This window comes from Cotesia typhae, unplaced genomic scaffold (genome assembly GCF_013202065.1).
Source record: "Cotesia typhae breed Kobodo isofemale line unplaced genomic scaffold, CoteBio_Ctyphae contig_43, whole genome shotgun sequence".
Lineage (NCBI taxonomy): Eukaryota > Metazoa > Arthropoda > Insecta > Hymenoptera > Braconidae > Cotesia > Cotesia typhae.
In genome coordinates, this window is record NW_027423752.1 from 968,421 (window position 1) to 992,123 (window position 23,703).

The 23,703-nt window shown below is 30.4% G+C and overlaps 4 protein-coding genes across 6 annotated transcripts; 3 read left to right on the forward strand and 1 right to left on the reverse strand.

The window, feature by feature from the left end:
• The first annotated feature begins 528 nt into the window (after window positions 1-528).
• On the forward strand, window positions 529-4,622 carry Cct8 (chaperonin containing TCP1 subunit 8). The gene is made up of 5 exons (XM_074244067.1): window positions 529-688; window positions 881-1,183; window positions 2,010-2,654; window positions 3,365-3,805; window positions 3,892-4,622. Exons 1-5 carry the CDS (start codon window positions 629-631, stop codon window positions 4,084-4,086), a joined length of 1,644 nt encoding a protein of 547 aa, XP_074100168.1. The 5' UTR covers window positions 529-628; the 3' UTR covers window positions 4,087-4,622.
• Window positions 4,623-4,718: 96 nt separating this feature from the next.
• On the forward strand, window positions 4,719-8,453 carry LOC141528156 (heat shock protein 68-like). The gene is made up of 2 exons (XM_074244065.1): window positions 4,719-5,411; window positions 6,453-8,453. Exons 1-2 carry the CDS (start codon window positions 5,371-5,373, stop codon window positions 8,296-8,298), a joined length of 1,887 nt encoding a protein of 628 aa, XP_074100166.1. The 5' UTR covers window positions 4,719-5,370; the 3' UTR covers window positions 8,299-8,453.
• Window positions 8,454-9,223: 770 nt separating this feature from the next.
• Window positions 9,224-11,122, reverse strand: LOC141528143 (COMM domain-containing protein 5). The gene is made up of 4 exons (XM_074244040.1): window positions 10,935-11,122; window positions 9,760-9,952; window positions 9,535-9,681; window positions 9,224-9,473 (listed from the first exon to the last, which is right to left on the reverse strand). The coding sequence occupies exons 1-4, from the start codon at window positions 11,029-11,031 to the stop codon at window positions 9,299-9,301; spliced, it is 612 nt and encodes a 203-aa protein (XP_074100141.1). The 5' UTR covers window positions 11,032-11,122; the 3' UTR covers window positions 9,224-9,298.
• Window positions 11,123-11,234: 112 nt separating this feature from the next.
• On the forward strand, window positions 11,235-23,556 carry LOC141528142 (uncharacterized). Of its 3 annotated transcripts, none has more exons than XM_074244037.1 (9): window positions 11,235-11,359; window positions 11,967-12,149; window positions 12,597-13,394; window positions 14,343-14,451; window positions 14,672-14,800; window positions 15,787-22,075; window positions 22,348-22,511; window positions 22,633-22,687; window positions 23,258-23,556. In XM_074244037.1, exons 2-9 carry the CDS (start codon window positions 11,973-11,975, stop codon window positions 23,280-23,282), a joined length of 7,746 nt encoding a protein of 2,581 aa, XP_074100138.1. In that variant the 5' UTR covers window positions 11,235-11,359; window positions 11,967-11,972; the 3' UTR covers window positions 23,283-23,556. The 3 variants fall into 3 exon arrangements, with proteins under 3 accessions (XP_074100138.1, XP_074100139.1, XP_074100140.1); XM_074244038.1 differs by having other exon boundaries at window positions 14,343-14,409; XM_074244039.1 differs by lacking the exon at window positions 14,672-14,800.
• The last annotated feature ends 147 nt before the right edge of the window (window positions 23,557-23,703 follow it).

The following is a 23,703-nucleotide window of genomic DNA, read 5'->3' on the forward strand; positions in this document are numbered from 1 at the left end:
AAAACTAAAATTTAAAACATAAATTATGCTTAAAAAAATTAAAAAAATTAAAAATTTATTTAAGAGTGAATTTTTTTTTAATGCAACATTTAAATGACATTATAGTTAGCTGTCACTTGATAATTTTTTAATTTTTTTTAACAAATAGATTTTTTCCAAAAAATTACATTTTTTAATTTTTTAAATTTCTACGTCAATTTTTTTTTTTATAACACTGAAGTTGACAGACATTAAAAATTTTTTTAGAATTTTACAGCAATTAAATTATTGTTAAAAAAAATTAATTAAAAAGTTTCACATGTGAAAATTAATAAAAATTTTGTAAGTAAAAATTTTTAGAAGCTTTTTTTTATTGTAATTTATTTGTTAAAAAAATTTCTAAAATTGACAGCTGACGGCTAACTTCAGTATGATTTTTTTTTTGCTATAATTTATTTGTTAAAAAAATTCTTAGAATGATCAAATAACAGCTAAATAAATTTTCACTACATTTAAATAATTATTTTTTTCATGTTGGTACCACAGATTATAGATGGCGACCACGTGACGCACTTCAGTCCACTAGAGCCCACTGTTAAAATAAAATTGGTTGACGGTACATGTGAGAAATAAATATAATTAATAAAAAATGGCTTTACACGTTCCAAAAGCACCGGGTTTTACCGGTATGATGAAAGAGGGTTCACGAGTAAGTTAAATAAATCAATAAATAATAATTTTTCATTTTTTTATATTTGTATTCAAAATAATTAATTTCTCCACCGGCATGCTCCAACGCCTTGTCCTACTCCATTGCCTTATATGGACAATAAATTTTCTGTAGATATTTTACTTAATTGCAATAATATTTTTAAATAATGTTTATTTTATTTTTTTTTAGTACTTCAGTGGACTCGAGGAAGCGATTTACAGAAACATCACTGCGTGCAAAGAATTCGCACAGACATTGCGCACTGCCTATGGCCCCAATGGTATGAACAAAATGGTAATTAACCATTTGGAGAAGTTGTTTGTAACCAGTGATGCTGGTACAATTATGAGAGAGTTGGATGTCGAGCATCCCGCGGCTAAGATTATGGTGATGGGCTCCCAGATGCAGGAAGCCGAGGTTGGAGATGGCACTAACTTTGTTGTTATTTTTGCTGGAGCACTTCTTGAAGGTGCTGAGGAGCTTTTGCGACTTGTAAGTATTTTATCTAAAAATATTAATTATTTTGAAATTACCAGATATTTTTCAATTTTTAAAATTCTACTACGATTTATTTTATATTTATTATTATTGTGTTTTATTTGCATAACTTTACAGTTTTATACAAGTTTCTTTTTTTTTTTTATGATATATAAATAAAAAGGTAATAATTATTAAATATTTCAAGAATTTTTTAACTAATTTAAACATTTAAAAATTTTTAAATATTATTAGTTGATTTATTTTATATTAAATTAAACAAAAAATTTTACATTTATGAATTTTATAAAAAATTATGACATGACACTGAAATTAGCAGACATTTTGCTCTATTTGAATTTTATTTAAAAAATAAATTAATTCTAAAAAATTGCACTTATCTTTTTTTACAATTTCTAAATGTGGATTTTTTTTACAATTTTTTTATTGCTAAAATTTATTTGTTATAAAATTTTAAAAAAATTATCTAATGTCTCTCAACTCATGAAAATTAAGCTAGCCAACATTTATAAATTAAAAAAAAATTTTTTGTTGAAAAAATTGTAAAAAAAAAAAAAAATTTCATTTGTAAAACATTTTAAATGCAATTTTTTTAAAAATATTTTTTAGTTCTAATTTCATAAATAAAAAAAAAAATAAAAACGTCGGCTAACTTTAATATTATTCTTAACTAATATTTTTATAAAATTTTTTTTAATTACTAATTTATTTCTAAAATAAAAAAAAAATTATTAAATGTCTTCTGATTCAGTATCATAAATATAAAACCATATTAATTAAAATTAAATATAAAAATATTGATTAATACAAATTTTTTTAGGGTATCACCACATCAGAAATAGTCCTAGGATATGAAACAGCATTGGAAGTGTCTCTGGAATTTTTAAAATCCCTCGTAGCCTACGAAATCACGGATGTTAGGAATGTCGATGAGGTTAAAAAAGGTTTGAGGGCTGCAATAATGAGTAAACAGTACGGAAACGAAGACTTCCTGGCTGAGCTGATCAGCGAGGCCTGTGTGTCTATTTTACCCGAGAAAACTACCTTCAACGTCGACAACGTTAGGGTTTGCAAGATTCTGGGTGCTGGTTTGCACACGTCGCGTGTTATTCAGGGTATGGTGTTCAAGAGACAAGTCGAAGGCGATGTCTCCAAACAGCTTAACGCTAAGATAGCTGTTTACACTTGCCCTGTTGACATTACTCCCACCGAAACTAAGGGTACTGTCTTAATCAAGAGCGCTGCCGAGCTTGTTAACTTCTCACGGGGCGAGGAGTCGCTTCTCGAGTCACAAATTAAAGCTATCGTTGACACCGGTGCTAAAGTTATTGTTTCTGGTGGAAAAATTGGTGACATGGCTCTTCATTTTCTTAATAAGTACAACATTATGGTTGTACGCATTCCAAGTAAATTTGACATCAGGCGTCTTTGCAAAGCTGTTAATGCTACTGCTTTGTCTAAACTGGTAATTTTTTATTTTATTTTACAGTCAATTTATTTATTTATTTATTCTATTTTATTTTATTTTATTTTATTTTATTTTATTTTATTTTACTTCTGGTAAAATAACTTCTGGTTTAATAATATATACACCAAGTTAAACAATCATTAATTAAAGTTAATTAAAGTTAAACAATCAATTAGCTAATGCAATGTACAAAGTATAAAGTTTTCCTTTGACTAATTATACCAATAATTTGCAATGTAATATAATATCTTAATTTATAATTCAATAGATCTAAACTACTTCCCAAAATTATTATAGAAAATTTAATTTTTTGATAAAAAGAATGATAATTATTTACAAGTGGGGTCAATCTATGTTGGGTCATGTTAAATTTTTTTTTTTTTTTTGATCAAATTGATCAAATTTTTTTTTAAATTGCTCGTTTTTTTATGAACTTTTTTTCAAAAAAAAGATAAAAAAAAAATCTTGTCCAAAAACATGAAAGACAATTTTTTTTCCAACTTTTAAATGCAAAAAAACTATCGAGATCTTCATTTGATTCTTTCGCGAAATTTTTTATCATAAATATGCCGTAAAGATAAGCAAAATAAAATACGTTAATTTTTCACCTAGTTATAGCTCAAAATGGGGTTGACCCCACTTGTAAATAATAACCAAAAGAATTTTAAATGAATTATTAATATTTATTTTTAAAAATTATTTAATAGACTCCACCAACTCAAGAAGAACTTGGATTCGCTGACTCAGTATACACTGATGAATTAGGAGATACCGAGGTTGTAGTATTCAAATTAGACAACAAGGAGAGTAGAATTAGTACGATAGTCGTACGAGGCTCCACAGAGAATCACATGGACGATATTGAGCGTTGTATTGACGACGGTGTTAATACATTCAAAGGAATAACTAGGGACGGTAAATTCATAGCAGGAGCTGGAGCTGCGGAAATTGAACTTGCTGCTCACGTTGCCACTTATGCGGACACCCTTCCTGGTTTGAATCAATATGCTGTCAGGAAATTTGCTAATGCGCTTGAAATCTTCCCCAAAACTCTTGCTGAAAACACCGGTACTCGCGCTTCTGAATTATTGTCCAAGCTGTATGCAGCTCACAAGGAAGGAAAGAAGTTCCATGGTTATGATATTGAGGTACTTATTTATCTAACAATTTTTTTTTTTTTTTTTTTTTTTTTTAAAAAAGATATATAATTATTTATATGTTTATTTTTTAACAGGGAGCTGGAGTAGCATTAGTAGACGCCGTCGAAGCTGGAATCTTGGACTCATACAGAACAAAAGAGTGGGCTTTGAAATATGCGGTTAATGCTGCCTGTACTATCCTGAAGGTCGATCAAATAATAATGGCCAAGCGCGCCGGTGGACCTAAAATGCCACCTCAAGGAGGCGGACACAATAGCGACGATGAATAAAAACATTGAGACTGTTGGCGACAATAAACTTATTGTTTTTATATCTTGTCCATTTAATTACACTAAATTAAATACATTACATAAAAAAATTTTTTTTTTTTTAATTATTTTTTTAAGGTCGCCTTGTAATTACAAGGTCATTGATGACAGCGAATCTAATTTTTTTTTTTTTTTTTATAAAAACATAACGCTTTGCACTTTTTTACTCATCCAATCACGCAATTTTTTGTCATGTAATTATTTAATAAGAGATAAGATTTAATGTTTTAATAAAAATTGTAATTTTCAGAAAGTTTACTTTAATTGTCAATCTAAAGTTTAGAATAAGTCAAAGATGAAGAATGTGGAAAATAAATCTTAGTTTGTCAAATCGGACCTCTGCAAGCAAATACATATATTCATAAAGTTTATGAATATATTCATATTTATTTCGGCGAAAGCTGCAAATTAAATTACAGACCTTAAAAAAAATATTAAAAAATTATAATAAAATCCAATATCGCCCACTTGAGTGAAATATAACAACAAAAACTCGATATTTGTCTTTTCACTTGTTTTTTTTTGTTATTTTTTGACTAAATTTTATCTTATGAGTAAAGCGGGCTAGTTTTTTTTTTTTTTTTTTTTTTTTTTTATTGTCCAAGGGTCTAGAATTTTATAAAATATATTATTTGCGTTCTTATCCATGGTTTATAATATATTAAATCGGTTCTTTGGCTGCCCAATTTTAAAACACAGTAACGGCAAAATTTTTATACCTGATTTTTTATAACACTAAAGTTGATAGATTAAAAATTTTTTTAGAATTTTTTTAAACAAATAAATTGTGGAAAAAAAAAATGGACATTTAGAAATTTTAGAAAATTAAAAATTCAATTTTTTTTTTTAATTATTTTTTGGAACTAATTTTTTTGTAAAATAAAATTTAAAAATTCTCTAATGACTGCTAACTTTAATGAGATGTTTATGTCCAGAGGGTTGAAATTTTAGAGTGCAGATCTAGATATTTCTCGGGTTGACTGGTAAAGTCTCCCATAAGTCAGACTATATAAATACCAGCTTCATATGAGCCGCGTAATTTAGTATTGAATCAGAGTTAAGCGCGTATACTACGCAATTTAAGTTCAACTACACTTGTTTTAAGTAAATATATAACAAAAACAATTATTAATAGTCATAAATTATACCTGTAACTTTGCGTGATAATTTATATTAATAGTACAAATTATAATAGTGAATCACTGACTGTCAATTAAATTAACACCGTCTAAAACAGATTAAAAAATGCCTGCAATTGGAATTGATTTAGGAACTACATATAGTTGGTAAGATATTTATTTTAATTATTTAAATATATTTTATTAATATACTTTTCTTTAATTTTTTTATTGTCAGTGTCTGAAAATTTATGAAAATAATTTTTATAAATTATACTGATTATTATGATACATAACATTAAAGTTAGCTGTCACTTGACAACTTTTTAATTTTCTTTAACAAAAAAATTTGTTTTAAAAAATTGCATTCGTAATTTTTAAAAATTTTTAAGTCAATTTTGTTTTGCCATAATTTATTTGTTACAAAAATTCTCAAAATTATCAATTATCAGCTAAATTAATTTTCATTTCAACAAAAAAATTTGTTTTAAAAAATTTTTTTTTAAAAATTGCATTTTAAATTTATTAAAATTTCTACAAGTCCATTTTTTTAATAATTTTTTTTTGCTATAATTTATTTGTTAAAGAAAATTAAAAAAATTTTTTATAACTAATCAATTAATGAAAATTAAGTTAGCCGACACTCAAAAATTTTTGATATTTTTTTATTAATTAAAAAACTATTTTTTAAAAATCCCACGTATAATTTTTAAAATTTTCTACTTGTGAAAATTTTAATTTTAACTTTTTAAAAATTATTTTTCAACAAAATAAATCATAAAAATTTTTAAATGTCGGCTAATTTAATTTTCACAATCAAATATCATAAAAAAAAAATATTAAAAAAAATCCGTAATTTTACTATTTTTCATTGTAATTTAATTGTTATAAAAATCTAAAAAATTGAAAAAAGTTCTCCAAAATCCATAAAAATTTAGCCGACTTCTAAAAATTTTAAGAATTTTTTTTTTATTGGAAAAATAAAAATAATTTAAAATAAATTGCGTTTTAAGATTAAAAATAATTTTTAGTACATAAAATTTTTCTAAAAACTTTTCTTTAGAAATTTAAATTCCTAAAAACAATAATTAATAGAATGAAATATTTTTATAAATAAAATTCTATTTAAAATGAATAATTATCAAATAAGATAGAGATTTAAAATAATCCACTTGGATATCAATAATAAATTATTAATAAAATATTTAGCGTGGGCGTTTGGCAGCATGGAAAAGTTGAGATCATCGCGAACGACCAAGGAAATAAAACAACACCGAGTTACGTAGCATTTACGGACAGTGAGCGTTTGATAGGCGATGCAGCGAAGAACCAGATAGCCATGAATCCCACGAACACAGTTTTCGACGCAAAACGATTGATAGGCCGTCGCTTCGACGATCCGAAGATACAAAATGACATAAAGCACTGGCCATTTAAAGTGATCAAGGAGCTTGGCAAGCCAAAAATCCAGGTTGAGTTCAAGGGCGAGCGAAAGGTCTTCAGCCCCGAAGAAATAAGCTCGATGGTGCTGACGAAGATGAAGGAAACAGCAGAGGCGTATTTGGGACAGAAGATCCAAGACGCGGTAGTCACAGTCCCAGCGTACTTCAACGACTCCCAGCGTCAAGCGACGAAGGACGCGGGAGCAATCGCCGGGCTGAATGTTCTGCGAATCATCAACGAGCCTACTGCAGCAGCCCTGGCTTACGGCTTGGACAAGAACCTCAGGGGAGAAAAAAACGTCCTTATTTTCGACCTGGGCGGTGGAACATTCGACGTGTCCATTTTGTCAATCGACCAGGGTTCACTGTTCGAGGTAAAGTCCACCGCTGGAGACACTCACCTGGGCGGAGAAGACTTTGACTCGCGCTTAGTTCGTCACCTGGCTCAGGAATTTCAGAGGAAGTTCAAGAAAGATCTTACGGGGAATCCCCGAGCTTTGCGGCGGCTCAGAACCGCGGCGGAACGCGCTAAGCGCACTTTGTCGTCCAGTACTGAAGCTTCCATAGAAATAGACGCGCTCTACGAAGGCGTGGACTTTTATACCAGAGTTTCCAGAGCCAGGTTCGAGGAACTGTGCTCTGATTTGTTCCGCAGCACCCTGGAGCCCGTGGAGAAGGCTTTGAATGACGCTAAAATGGAAAAGAAGGCAGTTGATGAGATAGTTCTTGTTGGAGGATCCACAAGGATTCCAAAAATTCAAACCATCCTCCAGAATTTCTTCAACGGCAAGCAGCTTAATCTCTCGATCAATCCCGACGAGGCAGTGGCCTACGGAGCCGCGGTCCAGGCGGCAATTTTGATTGGAGATGGCGACAAAAATTCTGGGCTTCAGGATGTTCTTCTGGTTGACGTAGCGCCTTTGTCGCTGGGTATCGAGACTGCTGGCGGTGTGATGACGAAGTTGGTTGAAAGGAACTCCAGAATCCCTTGCAAGCAAACTCAGATGTTCACCACCTACTCAGACAACCAGCCGGCCGTCACTGTCCAGGTGTACGAAGGCGAACGAGCCATGACTCAGAATAACAATCTTCTGGGTACTTTTGAACTGACCGGGATTGCTCCCGCTCCTCGCGGGGTTCCCAAGATAGAAGTCACTTTTGATATTGATGCAAATGGCATCCTGCATGTCACTGCCAAAGACACTGCCAGTGGTCGCAGTCGTGATGTCGTTATTAGGAACGACAAAGGCAAACTCAGTCGCGCGGAAATTGACAAGATGCTCGCTGATGCTGAAAAATATAAAAATGACGATGATAGACAGAGAGAGAAAGCTGCTGTTAGAAACAAGCTGGAAAGCTATGTTTACTCCGTTAAGCAGAGTGTTCAAGAACAAGGACACAGGCTGAATAATGATGACAAAAATAAAGTTGTTAGTCTTTGTGATGAAGCTGTTCAATGGTTGGACAGCAATACTCTTGCGGATAAAGATGAGTATCAGCATAAGTTTGAGACGCTTCAGGCTCAATGCTCGCCGATTATGGTTAAGCTTCACCAGTCTCAAGAACAAGCTCAAGGTCACAATGATGGTCCTACCATTGAAGAAGTTGATTAAATTGATTTTGTATTTTTATTACTTGTTCTTGCTTATTTATGATTATTTATTAACAGTTATGTTGTACTGAAATTTTAAATAATAAATAAATTATAAAAACTAGCAATATGTGACCTCTGAACTATAAATAAATGAAATTTTGCTTTATTAAATAATGACTCTTGTTAAATTGCTCTGTACTTTTTTAACTATGGAAGTTTTTAAAGATGTAAGCTCATCCCGATGTTACACTCGTCAAGAGCTTTCATTTGAGTACCCACATCAATTTTTTATATATTTTATATATTTATATATATATATATATATATATATATATATATATATATATATATATATATATATTATGTATATAATATATGTATATTTGAAAAATATATCAAAAATGCATGTGGGTACTCAAATGAAAAGTCTCGATGAGTGTAATGTCGGAATGAGCTTATATCTTTGAAAATGTCAATAGTTCACGAGATACAAGATGTCCGAAGATCATTTGTTAATTATTGATATTTTTAAAGATATAAGCTCATCCTGATGTTATATTCATCAAGAGCATTTATTTGAGTACCCACATGCATTTTGATATATTTTTCATATATTCATATATATATATATAATATATATAAATATATAAAATATATGAAAAATTGATGTGGGTACTCAAATGAAAACTATCGATGAGTGTAATATCGGAATGAGCTTATATCTTTAAAAATGTCAATATTTCAAAAAATAAAAGGTTTTTCCTTATTTATGTATCTAGAGATAGTGCATTTTCGAATGCAGCCTAAATACTTATCATAATAAATTGACTATCCTGGACAGAAAATTTTTCTAATTCTCTTAATAATATAGATTATTTTTAAGCTTTAGTTAAAATTACAGATAAAAAAAAATTTGAGATATTTGAAAGAAATATTAACGTACCTTCAATGTAAAATAATTTATTATAAATTTTAAAAGATTAATATTTTTAATAATAATATAAAAATTAGTACTTAGATTATTGAATAGATTTTTGTGGTGGTTCTTCCAGATCGTACATCTTAAGCAGTAAAGTTGATATTGTGTACCTCAACAAATGAAATTTAGAAAGACTTAGTTCAAATAAATATTTTTTACCATTACTCAGTGTCCATTCCATTAAAATTGTCGGTTCCATAACGCGTGACAAGACACTAGAAAGGTAAATTATTATTAAATAAACTAATCAGTCTCTTATTTTATTAAAATATTTACCTAGTAGATATTGTTATATCTATCCTCCAACGACATGATTTTATTGTGGGGTAGAATTTAATTTTTTCCGATAAATTGGTAATTAACGATGGTCGTTTTTGCCCGTAAAGTACTGCACATAAATCTTCAATACATTCATTCTCCATACTGAAAATAAAAATTTTTATTATTCTAGTTTTTTTTTAATAAATAATAAAAAATAAAAAAATTATTTAATGACATCACTTTAATTCTTGTAAGCATTTTTTAAAATCATCGACTTTAATCATCGAATCAGGATATCTTAAATGAGTCCTAATGATTTTTAAGACAACCGAGTACCACTCATCGACATTTTCCTGAGATAGATTGTATTTTTCTGAAATACGGTCCAGGATTCCATCTTCAATATATTCTTGTTCTATTGATTTGACAGCTACTGTAAAATTAAATAGATAATAATTCATTTAAAAAATTTTTTTAACAAATAAATTATGGCAAAAAAATTAAAACAAAAAATTGATATTTAAAAAATTAAAAAAGTAAAAAATGCAATTTTTCGGAGCAAATTTATTTATTCAAAAAAATGATAATAGTGACAGTTAATTTTAATGTCATTAAATTAGCCGAGGTTCAAAAATCTTTAATTTTTTTGTGCAATCAAATTATAAATGAATGAATACTTTAAAAAATTTGCACAGATAATTTGTTTAATTTTTTGTGAAATTTTTTTTTTTTATTTTCTTGTAATCATTAAAAAAAAAAATATTTTTTTTTAATTTTAAGCTGTCGGCCAATTTAAATGACATTAAAATTAGCTGTCACTATTATAATTTTTTTATTTTTTTTAACAAATCAAATTTTGCTCCGAAAAATTGTTTCTAAAAAATTGCAATTTTTACTTTTTGAATTTTTTAAATGTCAATTTTTTGTTCTCATTCTTTTTGCCATAATTTATTTGTTAAAAATTTTTTTTTAATTAATTATTATCTGCTAAATTGAATGTCATTAAAGTTAGCTGTCACTTGACAATATTTCAATTTTCCTTAACAAAAAAATTTGTTCTAAAAAAAGATTTTTAGAAAATTGCATTTTTAATTTATTAAAATTTCTACAAGTCCATTTTTTTAATAATTTTTTTTTGCTATAATTTATTTGTTACAGAAAATTTTAAAAAATTGTGAAGTGACAGCTAATTTTAACGTCATGCTAAATTGAATTTTAATTTTTTTTTAACAAATAGATTTTTTCTAAAAAATTATTTTGACAAAATTGCATTTTTTATTTTTAAAAATTTCTACATATCAATTTAAAAAAAAATTTATTTTTGCCATAATTTATTTGTAAAAAAAAATTATAAAATAATCAAATATCTGTTAAATTAATTTTCATCGAATTTAATTTTTATAAAATATACTTACACTGTATCAGCGGACGTAAAATAGTTTTTTTCAATTCAGTAATATATTTTGTTTTATTGCTCAATGAATGTGTCAATTGTGTCAAAGCAACAGACATTTTAATAATTAATTTTCTAATTATTTATCATAAATAAATATAAATTATAACCTCAAAATTGGAATGTACTACCACTAAATGTCATTTAATTAATGTTTATTATTGTTATTTATTGTAAATACTAGCTTACCGACAGAAGATAACAAAGTGACCAAGGTAACAACTTCTTGTAGAAATTTTTTTATAAATGACTATAGTTTCCGTTTTAAAGCCACATCACACAAGTAAATTGAAACGTTACGGATTTTTATATATAAAAACAAAATTACTGTCAAAAAAATAATTTCAATGAAAAAAATAATTATTTATAGTACCAAAAAATAAAAAAGTAAGTTTTTTTTCCAATTAAAATAATTTTACTTACTAATTTAATTGTTTTTCAGAGTAACAGCTTTCAGGTTATCAAGATTTATAAATTTTTATTATTATTGTTGTTATAATAATCATTTAGATATTTATATAATTTATTAGTTATATATAATTGTAATTCAGACAAAATTAGTTTAGCAGTGAAGAAAGTAATTGAATTTATTTCTATAAACGTTTTATATTTAAAAACGAGTAATTGATTGGCAAATTCAATTATCAGTGATAACAATGACAGTTGGATGAATGGAGTAAATAATAATAATAATTGAAATAATAATAATAAATGTAAATATTGAAGTAATATATGATCAATATATATTTAAATGCAAGGTAATACTATTAAGCCCCACTGGTGTAATATCCAATTAGGAATTGTGAAAAAAAGAAAAAAATGTAGACCAGTATGTGGAATTTGTTTCTAGTTTCAATAGAAACCAAAAAAATTAGCTAGCACTGCCACTATTTTGTTTTCAATAACGTTTTTTAGTTTAATTGTTTTTAGTTTAGTTTTAGAGATGAGTTTGAAAAATTTTATTAAGATACTTATTTTTTTTGTTGTTCTCCAGCTAACGATGTCTGATAACGATAATAAGCCTCCGGATTTACCGGATAGTAACAAAGAAGACGATAGGAGCTCTGGTGATCTTAATTTGGGGGATAAGTGTAAAAATCCTCCCCCGCTGATAGATTACAAAAATATTATGTTGAAAAATAAGTCGGATCTAAAAAAGAAAGAAGAAGTTGTTCAGGTATTTTTTTTTTTTTAAAGAAATTAAATAAAATTGAAGTTTTAGAAAAATTTTTATTTTATTTGATAATAATTTATTATAAAAATTAAGTTAGCTGACATCTGAAAATTAAAAAAATTTTTTTTATTAAAAAGATTACTATTTCAAAAATTTTTAAAAAATTTTAATTTGTAAAAAACTTAAAAAACTGTAAGTGCAATTTTTAAAAAATATTTTTTTGTTCTAATTTAATAAATGAAATAAAAATAAAAAAAATTTTTAATTTTTAAAAGTAAAAAAATTTTTTTATTTTTAAAAATTAAAAAAACAAAAATTTTAAAAAATTAAAAAATTAAAAATATCAGCTAACTTAATTTTCATTAATTTATTAATGTTTAAAAATATAATTTTTATTATTAAATTGAACGATTTTTAATTTTACAAAAAAAAAAATAATTTTTTTCCTAGGAATATGCTGAAAAATTAACAAAAATAAAATCAAAAGTAAAATCCCGTCGAAGTGCTGACACAAATTGGCCATCAGTAAATGAAACAATGTCGCCTTCAAAATTCGAGCTCAGTGGTACCAAGACACCCTCTTCAAAGAGTCACCTGTTGCAGCAAAAATTAGAAGAGAACAGAAAAATATTTGAGCAACGAAATAAAGACTTAATCGAAAGCAAGCGCGCGGATGAAGTAAAGCTCGAAGAAATCCGCCAACAATTGAACAGCGAGCCGATAGTCAACGAGGACAGTAATCTTAAGTACCTAATCGATGATAAAGACAAAAAAATCTTTGATTTGAGTAATAAAATAATGGAGCTTGAGTCTCTTATTGTTGATCTTAAAGACAATTTGAACAACAAAGATTCTGTCATTGAGTCCAAGACCAAAGCGATCACTTTGGTGTCTGACAACCTGTCGCTGAAGAGCAAAGAGACTTTGGATCAACTTGCTGATACTAAGGACGAGATGCGAAATATGCAGGAGAATTTTATCCAGCTTGAGAGTAGTTTTAAAATAAAAATCGACAGCTTGATCACGGATGTTGAGGAGAGAGACAAAAAAATTAGTGAGCTCGAAGAAGAAATTCATAAACCTCAGGAGAGTGTCAGTACTGAAACGGATGAAACTTTAGAGAGTAATCAAGAGGTAGATAATCTTAAAAAAGAACTCGAGGAATTGAATAAAAGTATGATTAAAATGAAAGCGCAGAATAAAAGCAAGTTGAAAAATTTACAAAAGAGGTTGGATAGTTACCAAAAGGTAGAAATTTTTATTTTTTATTTCATAATTAATTTTTATGATACTGAAATTAGCAAACATCTGACAATTCTTGGAATTTTTATAGCCACTCAATTATTGTAAAAAATAAATTTTGAAGAATTTGCATTCAAGGTAAAAGTCCCAGTTATTGACACTGGCTTAGTTACTGACACTTGCAATTTTATTTAAAAAAAAAATTAACTCTAATAAATTAATAAATACTAGCAACCTTGCAGTCACTATGTGACTGCCGTGACTTGTGATCTATAAATAAATAAAATTTTGCTTTATTAAATAATGACTTTGGTTAAATTGCTCTGTATTTTTTTAACGATGGACGTTTTTAAAGATATAAGCTCATCCCGATGTTACACTCATCAAGACCTTTCATTTGAGTACCCACATCAATTTTTCATATATTTTATATATTTATATTTATCATATATATGTATATATGAAAAATATATCAAAAATGCATGTGGGTACTCAAATGAAAGGTCTCGATGAGTGTAATGTCGGAATGAGCTTATATCTTTAAAAATGTCAATAGTTCACGAAATACAAGGTCATTTGTTAATTATTGATATTTTTAAAGATATAAGCTCATCCTGATGTTACACTCATCAAGAGCTTTCATTTGAGTACCCACATCAATTTTTCATATATTTTATATATTTATATGTATATCATATATATGTATATATGAAAAATATATCAAAAATGCATGTGCGTACTCAAATGAAAACTCTCGATGAGTGTAATGTCGGGGTGAGCTTATATCTTCAAAAATGTTATTTTACGTCATAATTTTTACAAACTTCTATAAATGGAATTTTTTTCATTATAATTTAATTGGTATGAAAATTTTAAAAATTGTTTAATATTTGTTAAATTCAGAATCATTAATTTTTTTCTATATTCAGTGAATTTTATTGTGTTATTTTTTAGTCTGCGGATCCAAACGACCAAGTGGTAAATTTGATCAACCAAGTTTCAATTTTAGAAGAAGAAAAAGGTAATCTGCAGCTGAGTCTTGTAGACTTTGATGACATTAAAGGTAGGAATCATCAGCTAAATTAAAAAAAACCAAAAAAAAATAACCAGTTAATTGTCGCGATTGGTGATGGGTTAACATGCGATTTATTTGTATTTAGTTGTTTTGTTTTTGTTGACCTTGTGTTAGATTATTGAATATTGTGATACCTACTTTAAATGTTGTCAAAGATTACAAGCCTGCAGTGTGTAAGGCATTTATGAGATTATTACTTTTTGTCTAGCAACCAATCAAGAGTTGCAGACACGAATAAATGAATTGAGTGAGGAATCTGATAAACAGAAACTACTAATTCAAGAGCACGTTGATACGATATCGCTTTTGGAAAGTCAAAAGTCAGACCTTGCTCAAGGTGAATATTTTTAATATTTATTATGCAAGCTTTTGTAGGTTATCCTTTTCAGTGACAGTAGTCGCGACGACGATTACTGTGTTTTTAAATACTACTAACAAGACCCTTGTATGCTTCCCTAGGCGCCTCTTTTCTTCTTTACTTTTTTTTTTTTAATTAATTTAAAACTACCAACCTTGCAGTCACTAAGTGACTACCGTGACTTATGAACCATAAATAAATAAAATTTTACTTTATTCAATAATGACTTTTGTTAAATTACACTGTACTTTTTTAATTATTGATGTTTTTGAAGATATAAGCTCATCTCGATATTACACTCATCAAGAGCTTTCATTTGAGTACCCACATGCATTTTTTATATATTTTTAATATATACATATATATATAATATATATAAATACATGAAAAATTGATGTGGGTACTCAAATGAAAAGTCTCGATGAATGAAATGTCGGGGTGAGCTTATATCGTTAAAAATATCATCCGGAGACAAAATACACCGTCATTTCTTAATTATTAACATTTTTTAAGATATAAGCTCATCTTGATGTTATACTCATCAAGAGCTTTTATTTGAGTACCCACATGCATTTTCATATATTTTTCATATATACATATATATATATATATATATATATATATATAAATATATGAAAAATTGATGTGGGTACTCAAATGAAAGCTCTTGATGAGTGTAACATCGGGATGAGCTTATATCTTTAAAAATGTCAATAGCTCAGACGATACAATGTAATTTCTTAATTATGTATCTAGAAATAGAGCATTTTCGAATGCAACCTAAATACTTATCATAATAAATTAACTACCGGTGAGAATAATATGAAATTTCGAAAAGGCACAACTCCAAGTCAAGACTTTTCCAACGTTACCAAATTCAACCATAAAAATCCATTTTATCATATTAATATTATGTAAAAATTTTGCTTATTCTCTTAATGATATAGATGATTTTTTTTTTATAGAATTAGAAGAAGTTAAACAAGAATCGCTGAAATTAAAGTCCGAAAATTCCGAATGCGAAAATTTACGAGTTACCGCAGAATTGAAAGTCGTCGATTTAGAAGAACAATTAGAATTACTTCACAAACAAAGTAGCAAGACTGATGAAACAGATTTTGTTGACCACGAGATGTTGGAAAAATTGAACGACCTGCAAGATAAATTTAATTTAGCGATGCAGGAAAAAGTCTTGTTGGAAGAAAAATTAACTAACTTTACAAGTACGTCGAGTGGTGAAGACCAAGAAGTTGCTTTGATGTCTCTTAAAACAGAGATTGTTAATTTAAAGCAATTGAATGAAGAACAGCGTGTGTTTATTGATGAAATTCAGTTGCATTTGTCCGACAACCAAATGGAGTTGGCGGAGAAAAATAAAATGCTTCATCATTATGAAGGATTGATCGACAACTGTACAAAAATTCAGGGTAAGTTGACTGACTTGTTGACCAAAATTGACGCCGGTGATATTTCTTCCCTGGAAGAAAGGTTGGATAACCATGACTCGATTGTTTCGAAGCTTGAAAAGCAGGTCCAAGAGAAAAATAAAATTATCGAGGAGTTGAAAGCGCAGGTGGAGAGTTTGAACAGTGAGAAAGAAAATATTGTCGGTAAATTAAATCTTAAGTATGATGAAGATGTAAATATGCTGACAAAGTTGATGAGTGGGCTGAACAGCGAGCTTGAAGATACGAAAAATCAGTCTGACTTGGATAAGTCCAGGATTGAAAGTCTTGAAGAAAATTTGAGATTAAGACAGCTGGAAATTGAAGAGGGAAAAAAATTAATCGAGGAATTGAATTTAAAAATTGAGGAAAAGTCGGAGGAATGCATGAAGTTGCTGAGAGAGGGAAGTGATGACAAGGTTGAGAAGATCGATAATTTAACGAATAAAATTCTGGATAAGGAGCAGGTGATTGAGATTTTTTTGAAGGAAAAAGAAATGCTTGAGGGAAAAATTCACGAGGAAACTGTTAAAAATAATGAGCAAATGTGGGTGATTGAAGATTTGAATAATCAAATTTACAAGTTGAAGGCCGAGATGGGGGAGAAAGAAGCTAATTTAATGTCAATGTTAAATGAAAAAGAAACCCTTGAGAGTAAATGGAGGCACGAAGTAAGCGAAAATCAAGGCAAATTAGAGAGATTAAATGAGTTAGCAGAAGAAATAGATAGTTTGAACAGCAAACTTATCGACGTTGAAGCCAAATTCAATGAAATATTTAACGAAAAAATGATGTTGGAGAATAAAATAAAGGATAGTGAAGATAAATTGCGGGTAATTACCGACTTAGAGCGAGAAATTGACATGTTGAAAAATGACTTGAGCTCTAATGACAATTTAATAGATTCGCTTACTCGCGAGAAAGAAGCTTTGGAAGCTCAAGTGACAGTCGTTGAAGATTTGAACAGTGAATTAGTGGCTCTTAAGACCAAGCTGGCGGACAAGGATAGCGAGATCGTTGAACTGAGCCGAGAAAAAGAAATCCTGAGAGAAGAATTGCAGGTCAAGGAGAACGAGTTGAGGGCTATCGATGACTTGCACAGAGAGCTGGAGACTGTTAAGAGTAAGTTAGCGGAAAAAGACGAGATGATCGAGTCTATTTTGAAGGACAAGGAGATTCTGGAGGACCAGCTGGGGCAAAGTGAAGGCAAGTTGAAAGTTTTCAATGACGCGACTCATGAGTTGGAAATTATGAGACACAGGGTTAAAGAGAGCGAGGAGATTATCGAGTCGATGTCCAGGGAAAAGGGAATGCTGGAAGAAATGCTGAGCGAGAAGGACGAAAGAATTCGGTCGTTTGATCAGATGTCGCAGGAGATGGAGATGATGAAGAACCAGATGATGGCTGATAAGGAAGTGATTGAGTCGATTTATGCTGATAAGGCTGTTCTGGAAGATAGGATCAAGGAAGAAATGAACGAGAACCAGAGTCTGCTGATTAAAGTTCGGGAATTGTTGGCGCAGATTGAGGAATTGAAGAGAGAATTGACTGGAAGAGAGGCTGAGTTTGAAGAAAACTTTAGAATTGTTGATGATGTTAAAATGCAGCTGAGAAATCAATCGGAGTTCTCGGAGAATTTGAAGGTCCAGATTGATTCTTCTAATCGGATGATTGAGCAGATTAAAATCACGCATGTTGATGAGATTAATGCGTTGAGGAACCAGTTGGATTTTACTGGTCAAAATTTGGAGGTAAGATTGAAAGAAATCGAGGATTTGAAAGCAGCTTTGAGTGATAGAGAGAAATTAATTGGGAATAATTTAACGGAGGAGGTCAAGATTGAATTGGAGGGTAGAATTTTAGAATTAGAACGTCAGCTTGAAGATGCGAATAACAATAGCTCGAGCCAGCTCCAGAAAATGAAAATCATTGCGGCGAATTTGAAGAAGAAATCTATACAGTGTCAGGAATTTGAGATGAAGTTAAGTGAGTATGATGAAAAGTGGGAGAGTGAAGCTAAAGAAAAAGATCTGGTGAATGAAAAGTTGGTCAAGCTTGAAGCAGAATTAGTTGAGAAGAACAAGCAGACTGAGGAATTGGATGGAATGCTGAAGAACAGTGCGGAAGAGCTTGAAGCTTTGAGAGCTGAGCATGAAAATTTGAGGCTTGAGCTTGTGAGAGTGGAGACGTTGCTGCAGGAAAATGTTCGGGAGCTGACGGCGGCTAAGGAAGAACACGAGAGACTTAGGGAAGAAATGAAGGAACGGGTGGAAGAGTTGGAAGTGGTTAGAGCAGAGAGTTTCAGGGGCAGAGAAGAAATAGACAACGAGCTTGAAGAGACCAGGGAGAAGGCTCGGGAGCTCGGGGTCAGGATGCAGGTCATGGAGGGTGAGTATTTAGAGCATTTGAATACTATCCAGATGCTGAGGACCGAAAATGGGATGCTGATGTCCAAACACGCACAATGGAACGAGAAGTTGGAGAATACAGAAATTGATTTTGAGAAGAAGGTTAGAGAGTTGGAAGAGGTTAAGGGAAAGCTTCAAGAAGAGTGTGAGAGGAAGAATGAATTGTTGAGGGATAATGAGGGGAAGTTGGAAGAGATGGATCGGGTTGTTAAAGAACTCGAGGAGAAAAATAGGAATTTGCAGGAACAGATTGCTGTTGTTGAGGAATTTAAGAGTAAAAATAGTAAATTAGAAGAAGAAATTGCACTTGTTGAAGAGCTTAAGATGCAAAATAAAGATTTGGAAGAACAAATTGCAGTAGTTGAAGAACTTAAGAGTAAAAACAATAAATTAGAAGAAGAAATTGCTCTAGTTGAAGATCTTCAGAGTAAAAATAAGAAATTAGAAGAACAAATTGCAGAAATTGAAGATCTTAAAATTAAAAATAGTAAATTAAAAGAAGAAATTTTAATTGTGACAGAGATTAAAGCACGGAATAAGGATCTAGAAGAACAAATTGAGGTGATGAGTCGAGAAAGGTTGTCAATGATAGCTAAACTTGATTCTATGGCGGCTGTGCAAGAACCAGAAGTCGTTAAAGAAGAAATAGTACAGAATTTAGAACAGGCTGAAGAACCTGACGTAAAACTTGGCGATGAAGAAGAATGGGGGTGGAACGCGCAAGAAGCGGAGATACCTGGTGTGCAAATCACGCCTTTTTGCACCCAAGAAACTCAGATGCAAGCTAAAATAGCTGAGCTGCAGGACACAATAAAAGATCTGGAGGATGAAAAATCTCGACTGAGCAACGAGTTCAAGGCGATGCAGATTAAAAATGCGAAGTTGATAAAGAAAGTCAAGGAGTTTAAGATCCACAATGACAATTTGTCCCAGCAATTGAAGCTTCAGATGAATTCTAATAAATTTAGCGACCTGGATTCGGCGATTGAGGAGGAGCTGAAGAGCCAAGTGACCCAGCTGGAGCAAAATTTGAGTAAAGCTAAGAGTGAGTGCGAGAAAATTGCTGGGGAAAGGGATAATTTGTTGAAGCGCATTGACGTTCTTACGGCGGCTAATGAAAGCTTTTTGGAGACGAAGGAAAGACAAGATCGGGATATTGAGGTGATGGTGATTAGAAACAAAGAACTGAGTAATAAGATTCAGCTGTTGGAGTCGAGAGCTCTGGTAAGTGGGGAGAAAATCGATGATTCGCATGAGCACGGTGGGGAGTGTGAAAAGTGTAAGGAGAAAATAAATGAGCAGCAAGAAAATTTAGAGCTGCTGTCTAATGAAAATGAGGAGCTAAGGCGGCTTATTGAGCGCGAGAAAATGGAGTTGAGTATTCAGAAAAAGGAAATTGAAGAGTCGAGAAATTTAGCGGAGGGTATGAAGGTTAATTTTTATGACATGTTGGAAAAGTCTTTTACTAAAGAGAAAAGTTGCTTGGACAATTTAAGCGAGGTGACGGAGATCAAGGAGAATGTTGAAGAAAATTTGGAGAGTACTTTGAAAGAAGAAAGGTTTAAGGTACAGCAATTGGAGGGGAGAATCAAGGCGGACGGAGAGCTGATAAGTAAATTAAATTCCCAAGTTGAAGGTTTGAATTCCGAAGTGGCCGTCAAAGAAACCTTAGTAAGTGAAGCGAGGGGACAATTCAAGCAAGTTGAAGCTGCTCTCAAGGCTCAAGTTGAGCTGAAAGATCAACTCGAGTTCGAGCGTGATAATCTTTTGCATTCTATTCAGGAATTAAATGAAAGAATTTATCAAAGCGATTCCAAGTTGCAAAGAGCGATGGAGGAACTTGCAGAGCGTGATGGTAATATTTTACAAATTGAAAACAATATTGGGGAATCGCAGAGACAGTTGGAGGCGGCAAATGAAGAAAGAGACCGACTTAAAGTTAATTGTGATCAATTGGCCGATGAGATCAGATTAAAGACCGAAGAAATAGAAGCTCTGAAGGTAAAAGCTGGAGAGTTTGAAGAATTCAAAGTAGAACATGAAAAGCACTTGCAGATTTGTGAGAACGCGCAAATCAAGTGTTTGGATGACCTCGAGGGGGCGAGTGTTGAGAAAACCAGGGTTGAGGGGTCTTTGCTCTCTTTCGCGAACCAAGTCTCCGGGAAATCTATCGAGTATACGGAGAAGGATTTGCGTATTAGAAGTTTAGAGGAAGATTTAGCTAAGTTGGAGAAGGAGAGGGATAATTGTTTGAAGATTTCTCAGGGGACGGAGAGCAAATTGACTGAAATCACCGACGCAATGGCTAACGTTACTGAGTTATTGGACGTGAGGGTCCAAGAAGTTGCGGACTTGAAGCAGTATATCAAGACACTTGAGTTGGACAAATTGAGTATTGATGATTTAAATGCGGAAATACGCGATCTGAATTCCAGGTTACTGGGGAGAGACGCCGAGTTAGAGGAAGTTAGCAATAAATTAGAGAAAGAGTTGACGGAAAAAATAGAAGAAATAAATTCTTTGCAGTCGCGGCTCGAGGAATTAAGTCGAGCTATTTCTACCGCGGGTGTCCATGAGGAAGAAAATAAATTACTCAAGGAGGCGATTAATAATAATGAAGTACTTATTGGAAATTTGAGGGAAGAAATTCAGGAGCGGGACGATAAAATTGCGGAGCTGCAGCGGCAGGTTCAAGACTGCAACGAAGAAATTGTTAGGATGAACCACGTGATTGCTGATTATGAAGAATCTTCGAATTTGTCTGTTAAAAAAATTACAGAATTGACGGAAGAAATATCCAGGGTACGCAGCTTGGAGGCTGAAATCGGCGAAATAAAAGCCGAGCATCAGCAGACGGTGTATAGTCTTCAGAATACGGTCCTGGAAAGCAAACAAGCGATAGATCAGGTTAAGAATCAGCTTAATGTTAAAGATGAAGAAATAGAAGACTTGAAGTATATATTAAATGAAAGTACGTACCCGGGAATAATTCAAGAGCTGCAAAATAAAATTGATACGCTGTATCAGGAGAAGAATCAGCTGACCCTGACGTTGATCAAGCAGAATAAAGAATTTGGGGATATTAATATGGCGGAGTTGAGCAAAATGGAGGAAAAAAGTGAGTTGGGCTCCAGTGAGCTAGATGTCGCGCTTTATATGTTACATCAGCGTGACGTCAGGTGTGAAGAACTGACTCATGAGTTGATGCAGCTGCTGGAGGAGCGAGATACCTTGCAATTAAGGTTGTCTAATGCCATTCGTGTTAATGAGGAGCTTAGAAAATTTACTCCCGGGACTTCCAAGCTTGAAGATGATGCTGATAGTGTCGCTAGTCAAGAGACTGACGCTGCTTTCGTTTCTTCACAGTCTGAGGTTAAGGATAAGGAAATCCTGGCTGAAAAGTAAGTTATTTTTTTTTTTTTTTAAGTAGTGATGGGTAATTAGTTAGTTTGATGAAAATTAATTTAGCAGATATTTGATCATTTTAAGAATTTTTGTAACAAACAAATTATGGCAAAAAAAAATTGACTTGTAGAAATTTAAAAAATTACAAGTGCAATTTTTTGGAACAAATTTGTTTGTTAAAAAAAAAATAAAAAAATGGTCAAGACTGCTAATTTTAATGTCATATTAGTTTGCTGTAAGCTAGATACATATTTGAATTATTATGTAGGTTAACGCAGTTACATAATGTTGGTCATCGTAAAGATATAAGGCTTAAGGACGAACGTGAATTAAGACACACACAACAAATGTCATTAATTGCTCACAAAGAAGCGCTTAGTACTTTGCCACCAGATGCCGCTGCGAGACTCATCAATGCTAAATATACCGTTTGTATGTATATGTACTATTGCTAGTTTTATTTTAATTAATTATTTATTTGTTTATTAATTAATGTTGTTTAATTAATTATGAGTTAGCGATGTTTAAGGCAATTAATTTGTTTATTTTGCAGCACGCGACGTTCAAAGTCAGTCGAGCGTATTACTAAATTGGCTGTGGGGTAAAAGGTAATTTTTTAGGTTACATTTCTTCTTTATGAAACTGAAGTTATCAGACGTCTAAAAATTTTTGATTTTTTTTATTAATTAAATTACAACTAAAAAGATATTTATAATATATTGCACTTATATTTTTTCAAGTTTTTTACATGTGATAATTTTTTTTAATGTTTTTAAGTGAAATTAAAAAAAAAAAAATTTTCTAAAAATTTTGAAATGTCAGCTAACTTCATTTTCATTTCTTCTTTGTGGTTTGGTTATTTTAGTGCAGTTAATTATCATACTGAAGTTATTTGATAGCTAAAAAATAGCTACTTAGCTAAATAAATATATTCCACTCTTATAATTTAGATAAAAAATATAAAAATATATGCAATTCCCAAATTCAGGCGCGCGCAAATTTGAATTCTAGTATTTTTATTATTTCACTAAAATTTTTTATTAATTTTTAAAATGTGGAATTTTTTTATTAAATTTTTTTCATATTAATTTCACTGAAATAAAATTCTAAAAAATTTTCTTATTTTCATCAACTTCAGTGTCATTCATTTATTAATATTTTAAATTACTTTGTTTTAGCACGCCAAAAGTCGTTCATATGTGACATGAAAGAAGAAAAATACGTCAGAGATAACTTGTGTAATTAAGAAAAATAAAAAGAAGATTTCTTCATAATATTTTCAATACATTCCTAAAAAAGAAAAAAAAATTAAACAAAAAAAAAAACTGCCAAAATAAAATTATAAAAAAAGCGAAACTAATAATTTAAGTCAAAATTTTATAAAAAAAAAAAAAAAAAATAGAATGAAAAGCTTATGAAAATATTGTATAAATAAAATAAATGTATAATTTACGTTAAATAATTATTATGTAGAATTGTATAAAATATAAATATAAATATATATATATATATATATATATATATATATATATATATATATATATATATATATATATAAATCATAAATGAAGTAATTTATATGAAAATTAATGTTTTGTTTTAAAAGTGTGTTTTGTTAAAATAA